Source organism: Berghia stephanieae, chromosome 6 (genome assembly GCF_034508935.2).
Source record: "Berghia stephanieae isolate SIO BIC M18660-M18661 chromosome 6, UCSD_Bste_1.3, whole genome shotgun sequence".
Lineage (NCBI taxonomy): Eukaryota > Metazoa > Mollusca > Gastropoda > Nudibranchia > Aeolidiidae > Berghia > Berghia stephanieae.
Genome location: NC_088365.1, coordinates 64,551,775 through 64,563,049, shown reverse-complemented (window position 1 = coordinate 64,563,049; position 11,275 = coordinate 64,551,775). Strand labels below are relative to the sequence as shown.

The 11,275-nt window shown below is 35.5% G+C and overlaps 1 protein-coding gene across 1 annotated transcript in view; it reads right to left on the bottom strand.

Annotated features, from left to right (window-relative positions):
• LOC144975446 (protein DD3-3-like) overlaps nt 1-11,275 on the bottom strand; it is a 33,346-nt gene that overhangs the window by 20,958 nt on the left and 1,113 nt on the right. Inside the window, exon 2 of the mRNA XM_078919516.1 lies at nt 10,777-10,830. Coding sequence (XP_078775642.1) covers nt 10,777-10,830 — 54 coding nt within the window. The remainder of the gene's footprint in view (nt 1-10,776; nt 10,831-11,275) is intronic.

Below are 11,275 nucleotides of genomic sequence, written 5' to 3'. Positions count from 1 at the left end.
CTCTTATCAATCACAAAATTACTTTTGACCCTCTTGAATCTAAACAATGCCTGTTTTCTTGACGTCATTTGTTACATAACGTCAGGATATCTGAGAAGGTGCTCAACTTTGCTATCTTGATATTTTTTTTAATGACCTCTAGATCAACTCTGTATATAACACACAAACACGCACACACACACACACTCTCTCTCTCTCTCTCTCTCTCTCTCTCTCTCTCTCTCTCTCTCTCTCATATACAGAGAGAAAGAGAGAGATAGAGAGAGAGAGTGAGAGAGAGATTGAGAGAGAGTGAGAGAGAGAAAGACAGAGAGAGAGAGAGAGAGAGAGAGAAGGAGAACAAAGGAAAGAAAGAAAGAAAAAAGAAAATCAAAGAAACAAAGAAAGCAACACCCTTATACACACATTCTAATAAAAAGAAGAATATATATATATATATATATATATATATATATATATATATATATATATATATTATATATATATATATATATATATATATATATATATTGTTTGTTTTTAGGTGTTGAACGACGCTTTCAACACTATTTAGGTCATTTAAGGGCCAGAGAGAGGAGAGAGAGAGAGAGAGAGAGAGAGAGAGAGAGAGAGAGAGAGATCAAAACCCTTATATATTATATATATATATATATATATATATTATATATATATATATATATATATATATATATATATATATATATATATATATATAAATTCAGACAAATTCAGACACCGTGTGTTCATTCATATTGTATAGGAAGTGACATCTTTAAACCAATGAATGAGATGATGTGTACAACAGCCCGGCCGGCCGTCAGTGGACAGCATACGGTGATGTGTATGCAAGACAACACGAAGGCATGATAACATTGTATGAAAATAATGGACCCCCCGTGATTTAAATGGACATTAACGGACCTTTGATACGTTTAAACCATAGCAAACTATAGAAGGCCATGCTTTGAACATAAAGTGACAACCAATAGACGGAAAATGGCTAAACAAAAAAAACAAAAAACAAAAAATGATTAACAGAAAACAAACAAAAGAAAAATCATTATTGAAAAAAAAAAGAGAAGAAAAAAAAAAAGATACAGTACGTTTTACTGCGTATCCTCGGTTCAAGCCGCTTTACTCACATTCTCTCACCCAACTCAGTTGTAAAATGAGTACCTGGCCGTCAACAGCGTTGTCTAAATGGACATCAACGGACCTTTGTTTGATACGTTTGAACCATAGCAAACTATAGAAGGCCATGCTTTGAGCATAAAGTGACAACTGATGGACCGAAATAAATGGCTAAACAAAAAAAAAATGGTTAACAGAAAACCAAAAAAAAAAAAAAATCATTATTAAAAAAAAAATAGAAGAAAAAAAAGGCACAGTGGCGTTTTAGTGTGTATCCTGTGTTCGAGCCACGCACGGCGCATAGTTGAGTCCTTAGAAAAGGACTAACATTCTCTCACCCAACTCATGTGTAAGATGGGTACCTGGCCGTTAAATGCGTTATCTCTCTCCGAAAAATTGTAATATCGCCTAACAGGCGCCCTGTCCCGTCCTACATGTTAAATGTTGCTGTTGACCAGGGACCCCTTGTAAAGCGCTTTGATCACATTTAGTGGATATTGCGCTATATAGAAACTTAATATTTTTTAAAACACTAGACACACTAGAGAGAGATGTACTGGAGGGCATGGCGGAGGGCAAAAGAGGCAGAGGAAGACACAAAGAAGATGGCAACAGGATATACAGGAATGGCTCAACAACGGCGTGACGGAATGTGGCAGATGGGCACAAGACAGAGACTTCTTCCGAAGGACTGTGTGGGAGGCTACGTCCAAGTGATATGCCACAGAGAGAGAGAGAGAGAGAGAGAGAGAGAGAGAGAGAGAGAGAGAGAGAGAGAGAGAGAGAGAGAGAGAGAGAGAGAGGAACTTAATAAGTTTGACTGAATAAATCGTAATTATACCGACGTGTATTTTATTATAATTTGTAGGTTTGATAACCCTAATTCTTATGGGCTCATTGTTGTAATGGAAATATAAATAGATGGGGGGACGGGGGGGGGGGGGGGTGGTCAGTCACGAAGGAAAGCTACCATACCATGGCAAATGGCCGCCTTGTACAAGTGGCCCTGAGCATAACTCTCAAACAACGCAAAGTATTATCCATTACAACTAAATTAAATGTCAAATCAAGCCCACAATTTCGTTCTGGTTATCGGACCTGTGAATATTGTGCACTTGAGCTATTGACAGATCGTGACTTTTAAAAATATTTAGTGGATAAATCGTGACCACTTTGAGTTGCGCATTTTTATTTTTATCAGAAGATGATACGGACTTTTAAGATAATGATGTAATGACGTTTGGATATATGATAACAGTTATTAAGGTCGGCGTGTAGTTATGTATTTGCAGGACTGATAACCCAAATAGTTATGGGCTCATTGTTGTAATGGAAATACTCTCAAACCGACGCGAAATATATTGTCCAATATTATAGCAATGTTAAATTTAAATCATGCCCATTAACGCATAGACCTAAAAACAGCGTAAATAATTAAGGTTATTTTGATTAGATTGGTTATCGATGACGTAAAGTAGAAGATGATCACGACTATTATGATATTATGGTGGATAAGGTTTTTATCATGTCCTGATATATCCAACACATCAAACGTTTGGCTAGAAAACTCGTCCTTCAAATTAAATACCGATCCATAAAATGACCTTCACCTTGTCAAAAACTTCAAACATGAAACATGAGACTTTCCTTGAAGACTTATTGAAGTTCCAGGTCAGAGAGTTATTTTTGTTGTTTTGACAAGATGAGAGTCATTTCAATTGATCGATATTTGAAGGATGTTTTCTGGCCAAACGTTTAAAAGTGCGTTTTTTGTAGGGTTTTTTTTTTTTTTTTTTTTTTTTTTTTTTTGGGGGGGGGGGGGGGGGGGGTTGGTGTTTTTGTTTTTTTGTTTTATTTTTTTTGTTGTTTTTTTTGTTTGTTTTTGTTTTGTTTTTTTGTTATTTTGTTTGCTTCCTCTTTCATTTAAGTCTGTAACTTCAATTTTCAACATTCCACAGATCACAGTATATCTTTTTCATCGGAGATGTGACACTATTCCAGTGTCCCAATGTCGTTTATTTGTTTGTTTGTTTGTTTTTGTTGGGGTTTTTTTTGTTTTTTTTTTTAGATAAGCTTTTATTGGGTTTTTATTTTTTTTTTTTTCAGCGTGGGCAATGTGGTGAGTCACTGTTCAGTCATAAAATAGGACGTCTTATGTTTACCAGAGAACCAACATCCGAAAGCCCTCTGTTATTACATCGCTCGGAAGATTTTTATGATATTTTATGAAAGCTGACACTCACAAAATATACATTAAGACAGCAATTGGAGCGTGGTGGCCGCGTACGTTGTATCTCTACTTAACATTCTAGTGGTCACATAAATATATTATGTATATGTGTGTGTGTGTGTGTGTGTGTGTGTGAGAGAGAGAGAAAGAGAGAGAGAGAGAGAGAGAGAGAGAGAGAATGGGGGGGGGGGGGGATTGAGATAGAGTATAATATAGATTTGGTGGGAAAGACCCTGTAATGGTAGTGGAGATAGATGAGAAAGATATAAATTTAGAAGAAAGAGGATAAGGGGAGATCAAGAGAAAGAATGATCAAGACATAGATAGACAGATAGATAGATAGATAGATAGATAGATAGATAGATAGATAGATAGATAGATAGATAGATAGATAGATAGATAGATAGATAGATAGATAGATCAGATAGATAGGTAGATAGAAATAGAAAGATAGATAGATAGATAGATAGATAGATAGATAGATAGATAGATAGATAGATAGATAGATAAAGAGAGAGATATCAGAATATAGAGTAGATGTATAAGTCATCATTATCATCACCACCATCATCCTATTCCTCCTACTCATCATAATCACCATCATCATCATCATCATCATCATCATCATCATCATCATCATCATCATCATCAGCTACATCATCATCAGCAGAAACAGTATCATTATCCTCATTCTTCTCTTCTTTCCCATATTCTTCACCAATTCTATCAAAATCGCTATCAATAACGATTTACCAATAATATGTTTTTTACCACTCGCGTTATCGTTTCAAATATCAAATCTAACAACGTATCAACGGACAATAATCTCTGTCATAAGATAGGCTATCATCTTTGACTATGACAAGCACATCAACACATCAATCTTATCATCAACATTTACACGATCTGGTTTATCGGTTTGTTTTGACGTAATATCGATATCACAAATATCATAAACCATAAAAACACCGCACTGGGTTTTCAGTTTCACAATAATATTCATAAATCGATTTACACACAATTCTCTAAAACACACACACACACACACACACACACAAACACACACACACACACACACAAACATTCTAGTTCCGGCATTTTATTCCCGGGTGAGGCACTTTACTTCTAGTTGAGTCCTTAGAAAAAGCTCTTTTCTCGCGTTCTCTCACCGTACTCGGGTGTAGAATGAGTAACTGGTCGTTAACAGCGTTTCTCTGTCACAAAATAAATTGTAATACCGCCTAACAGGCGTCATGTGTCTCGCCTTAAATGGTAAGTTCTGTTGTTGGCTAGAGATCCTTTGTAAAGCGCTTTGAGCACGTTCAGTAGATATTACGCTATTTAAAAGCTAGTCTTTTTTTTTTTTTTTTTGTTTATTTTAAATTTCTCCATTTTTTCATTAATCAATTTAATTTAATTTCTTCATTTCTTTCTTTCTTTCTTTATTCATTTATTTTTAATTTTGTTGTTGTTGTAATGTGTAGCAATCGCGACCAAGGTACGATATGATTCTGAAAAGAATCTCGGGATTGATCAGTAGGTATGGTGCCAACTTTTCTGACTAGACCCAATATCGAGGTGTATTTCATAGACAACGGGAATAAGACGTTAGGCGTTAGGCGTTAGGCGCCAGGCGTTAGGCGTTAGGCGTCAGGCAATGAAGGAGGGAGATTTATTGGAATGCCTTTTGTTGTCCCAGGTTGTGATCGATCGATATGAAGGCGGTCGGGAAATTAGGTGGGGGGGGGTTAAATTCAAGCTATTGATTGCCTTCTTTCAACATGTCGACATAAAACACAACGAATCGGGTTTTTGTAAAAAAAAAAAAACAAAAACAAAGATATATTAATCTAGATATGTGAATAAATACTACTACATAAAAGAATGCAGTATGGATTAAAACATTTAGTTCGTGAATCCATAAAATAAATACGTTTACAGGTCGATATGTTTGGTTTGTTGATAAATAAAACAAACATCTAAATAAAAAAAATAAATGAATATAAGTAAATGAATAAATAAATTGATTAACTAATTAATTTTAATGATTAGTTCTCACTAAAATATAGAAATCAGACTATAACCGTTTGAGGTTACACACAGTTTTGTGTGTTGGTACGTATCTGGCTATTGGATGTTGTGTGTATTTTACTCAAACGCATAGCATCAACACAGACATTGTTTTAGTCATAATATTAATTGTTTGGACTGAGAAGTAATTGATGGGCAGAGGGGACTAAGCAGGGATCACATGTAACAAACAGTTTAATAAGCATGAGTTACCAACCTTCCCATAACCCTCGAATAAACGTGAGCATTTATATCGCGCAATATCCACTAAACGTGCTCAAAGCGTTTTACAAGGGGTCCCTGACCATTAGCAACACGAAATATGTAGAACGAGACATGACGACTATTATGCGATCTTACAATTTTGTTCCGACAGAGACAACGCTGTCAACGGGCAGGTACCCATTTTACAGCGGAGTACAGTGAGAGAAAGTGAGTAAAGAGCCTTTTCCAAGGACTCAACTATGCGCCGAGGGAGGCTCGAACCCAGGACCCAGCGAGTGTCGTACCACATGACCACAAAACAACCTTCCAATTATCCTCGCATACAATCTCCTCACATTTCTCTTTTGTTATTCTCACCATTGTAACCACGAACACCAACACCACCCCCACCACAACCATCATCATCATCATCATCATCATCATCATCATCATCATCATCATCATCATCATCATCATCATCATCATCATCTTCATCACATCCACGCCTATCATTCATCTTTTTCCTCCTCGTCTATCGGTTCCACTAACACGTGAATGAGTAAGTTTAAATCTATAAAATCTTCATCCCACTACAACTTTGTTGTGCGTGAGCAGAAAACAAAACGCAATGTTTACAAAATATCCATTACAAAGAAAACACATTAACATGATAAAATCTTCTCAAGTATCAGCTATTACTTTCTTTCATATTGCCAAATCTCTAAAACAACAATAACAGAGTATATATATAGAATATATATATAAATATATATATATATATATATATATATATATATATATATATATAGAATATATATATATATATATATATATATATATATATATATATATATATATATTTATATATATGTGAGTGAAAATTTGCATTCTATTATATATATATATATATATATATATATAAGTCGGGCTTGATGGAAGAAGAAAAAAAAAAGTTGAAAGGAAAAATCACCAAGATTTAACAAATCAAAGTTTTTAAACATTTGAGAAATAGAACTATGCTCTCTACAATGAAGGCTTTCGTTTTGATTTGAATTTTATAAGTTAAAGTTTAGAAGTCAGTGTTGAGCTTCAGGTTCGTTGGTTATATAATAAAATATGTGGTCTGGTTTTTACTTTTTTGACGGTATTTAGGGTTATTGTGATAGAAATATAGATGACGATGATGATGATGATGATGATGATGATGATGATGATGATGATGATGATGATGATGATGATAGTGGTGGTGGTGGTTCTTGTCGTTGTGATATATATATATATAAACATCAGGGGGGCAGGTCCGATTATACAATATATTCTGGTTCAGACACATTTAATTCACTCGCGAAATGCGTGCGTGTTCTTTTCTTTATTCTTAATTTATACAATATAATAAATTAAGAATAAAGAAAAGAACACGCACGCATTTCGCGAGTGAATTAAGTGTGTCTTAACCAGAATATATTATATAATCAGACCTGCCCCCTTGATGTTTTTAAAAAGTCGTAATTCCTAGGCGATAAAATTTGTAGTCCCTATGTTAGTCAACTCCAAAAATCAAAAATTTACCTTCACAATGATTAAATAACACGTCAAAATCATTTTTGTTAAATAAAAAAACTATGTAGTCTGGTATCAACTTTCATTTTCTTTACGTTTGAATGACTTAGAGATGTTAACGAAGTTCTGAAAGAGGAGCCAAAGTTTCGAAATTCTACCATATTTTTTTTTTTTTTTTTTTTTTGTAATAGTGGACAGGTCTGTATAATACAACGGATGCAGCACACGATTCTGCTAGTTTTTCACGACTGTCGTGCCACACTTACTCACTGTATAAATAAATTTGCAAACGTAATCACTTTTGTGTTGTTTTGTGTTTTGTTTTTACTTCTCAAGACTTATTTCATAACACGTGTAAGTGTTGACTTGGTGAGAAAGAATACTTGATAACATAGAGAGAGAGCGGTAGGGGCTGCCTGAAGGCTGGGATCGTGAAAATACTAACGAAAGAGTGAAAATGGAGAGGCTTCGGATGGGAACAATACAGACCATTGTCTGAGTTAGTTGCTCCCATCCGAAGCCTCTCTATTCTCTATTTTCACTCTTTCGTCAATGCTTGATAACAGAACTCGCCATGGTGTGAACTCGATCCATCGCCTCAAAATGGTATTATAGAAAAAAAATAAAAAATAAAAAATAAAAAAAAAAACAAACAAACAAAAAACAGAAAAAACAAAACAAAAACAAACAAACAAAAAAACTTGAGCTTTTATATAGCGCAATATCCACTAAACGTGCTCAAGGCGCTTTACAAGGGGTCCCTGGCCAACAGCAACACTTAACATGTAAGACGAAACATGACGCCTGTTAGGCGATATTGCAATTTTTTTTCCCCGACAGACACAATGCTGTTAAAGGCCAGGTATTCATTTTACACATGACTACGGTGAAAGAATGTGAGTAAAGAACCTTTTCCAAGGACTCAACTATGCGCCGAGCAAGGATCGAACCCAGGACATTTCCGATCCGATAGCGAGTGTCACATAGAGACCACATAGATACCACAAAACCACATAGAGTGGTGAGAACTACTAACGACTATTCATTGGGCGGTGCGTGCGCTAACCAAATAATGACGTAAAATTGCGAGTTCTAGTGTCAGGCTATTGGTGCTGAGCGTTTAGTGAAAAAACTCACAACATCCGCCAGCCGGATACAACGTACCAACACACAAAACTATATGTAACCTTAAACGGTTATTGTCAGATTGATAGAATTTAGTGAGAACTAATCACCAAAATAGTTGCCTTTAAAAGTGACGTTAATTTCGTTCTTTCTACAACTTAACGAAAGCTACGGCCAGGTTATAAGTTCACAAAGGCCACGGGCTAATAACAGATAACTGGAGACTTGAGTTCGTGTTGTTTTCATAACAATCATAACCTTGCTTTACTTATAATTATTTTTTCTTTATTTCTTCGTCTCTTTCATAATATTTATGTAAAATATATCTCGTAAGTAAGAGGGTGATGAAGTGTGGACCACTTAAAGAAAAGTGTTCACTCCTGTATCCGAATTTCTTATTTACATAAGAGCAATCAAGTTTTTAAAATGGTATAAGCTAACGAGTGGTAAGTGAGTAGATTGTATTATTCCAGGCATAACAAAAATAAATAACGACAATCCACATACATTCAGAAAGCGGTTAAAAACCTGAACTTTTCTGTATAGCCAAATACGCTTGAGATAATATTTTATGTATTTTGTTACCATAATATAGGCTTATTATCATATCAATATGGTTTTTAACTTGTCCGTTCTATATTGATGCTGTGTGGGTAGCTAAAATACTCGCAACACCCGCCAGCCATATGTAACGTATCAACACACAAAACTATAGTAATATGTAACCTTGAACATTTATAGTCTTAGTGATAAGATTTAGTGAGAACTAATCAAAATCATGGCTGGCTAATAAACAATAACAAATAGCTGAGTGATGTCAATTTCGTTCCTTCTATAGGCAGATTCTTAGGATTACGGGACCTAAAAAAGAGCAAGGATAGATGATCTTTACTGATGACAAGCATATATTTAAACAAAAAAATAAGATGCCATCAATCTGAAACCAGAAGATAAATTACCCAAGGTATGTATTCAATCCTCCCGAAGAGGGTTTTACACTTCCAATGAGATTGGAACCAGTCTTTTAAACACCACACTTTTGTTCCCTATTGCGTTATGTATTTCGACCAAAAAAAAAATAAAAAAAGCCATGTAGAAATAATAATTTCCAATTAAATTATACTACAGTAGGATGACTCGCCTGTTGGGTACTCTTTTTGCAAAAGCACATTTTCACCTGAGTCTAGAGTGGTGGCATGCTTATTATGCCTTACCCAAGACATAGCGCAGGGACCAGACTTTACACTATCATTGTCGATCACTGATCCTGCTCAAAATTGCTTGACGCTATTACAAAACGCGACCTCGTTTTTTTTAAAAAGCAAAATAATTCTTTGAACTTAATCTTTAACTTAATAACATCATTTTATGACAGGGTCAGAGGGTGGTCAAATTGTGGTCAATTGAGGACATCGACAAGGAAGTGTCCATCATAGATTCTGATATGATGTATGGATTTGACGCCGCAGGTTATCAACAGAATACACACCACACATAATACACACACACATACACACACACACACACACACACACACACACACACACGATTGGAATGACGTCAAAACTTTTGACGCACTTTCCGTCTTGTGTGGTTATTTTTTAATTTTAAAAAAAATGTTTATAATTTAATTTATCACCAACCACGTCAAGCTGGTATTGTGTCGTTCAGGGCTTGATCAACGTGTACATATAATATGCGCATCTGACACCCGAACCCAAGTATGGGCCTAATTTAACATTGTTGTAATGGGCAATGTTTTTTTCGTAATTCTTTTGAGATTTCCATTACAACAATGAGCCCATAATGAATTAGTTTATCAGAACTACAAATAAGTGCAAGTCGGGCTTGATGGAAGAAAAAAAAAAGTTGAAAGGAAAAATCACCAAGATTTAACAAATCAAAGTTTTTAAACATTTGAGAAATAGAACTATGCTCTCTACAATGAAGGCTTTCGTTTTGATTTGAATTTTATAAGTTAAAGTTTAGAAGTCAGTGTTGAGCTTCAGGTTCGTTGGTTATATAATAAAATATGTGGTCTGGTTTTTACTTTTATGACGGTATTTAGGGTTATTGTGATAGAAATATAGATGACGATGATGATGATGATGATGATGATGATGATGATGATGATGATGATGATGATAGTGGTGGTGGTGGTTCTTGTCGTTGTGATGGTAGTTGTGGTAGTGGATGAAGAGGAGAAGGAAGAGGAGGAGGAGGGGGAGAAGGAGGAGGAGGAGGAGAAGGAGGAGAGGAGCAGGAGGAGGACGAATGGTGGAAATAAAGTAATCTCTCAGTGTTCGGAGAGACAGAAGGAGGGACACACACACACACACACACACACACACACACACACACAGAGAGAGAGAGAGAAAGAGAGAGAGAGAGAGAGAGAGAGAGAGAGAGAGAGAGAGAGAGAGAGAGAGAGGGGGGGTTATATCATGTTAACTTACTTGTTTGGATTCGTTCTTGCTCTCCCTTTTTCATCTAGGCGGTTGTTGCTGCCCCTGGGGAATAAAGAAGACAAAAAGATTTACTTTTTGAAAATTTATAGAAGGTAACATTAATCAAAGACCACTACGATTTGTTAGAATGCTTATCATAATAAATATTTTTTTTGTTGGTAGTCAAATTCGAGGCCAGGGGTACAAGACTGCCGAGTTGATAAGGCAATGCAATTCCAAAGGGAGAAACGGAACCTCTATGCTTACTTTGCGGCACTGCGCTGCGGCTAACAGCTGGGTTATCTCGATCTTTTCTAGAGATGCTGGTAGACCCTTAAGAATAATTTCCCTCCTATAATGATTTTTAGGTACGACATATGTACTGAAAACATGGATGGTGTAATGGTTGATTCCGGACAGAGGAAAGTAGGTTGGTAGGGGAATGATAACATTTAATTTAGGAATAACAATAAAATAATATTCTTTCTCTCAGGTTTGCATGGCAATG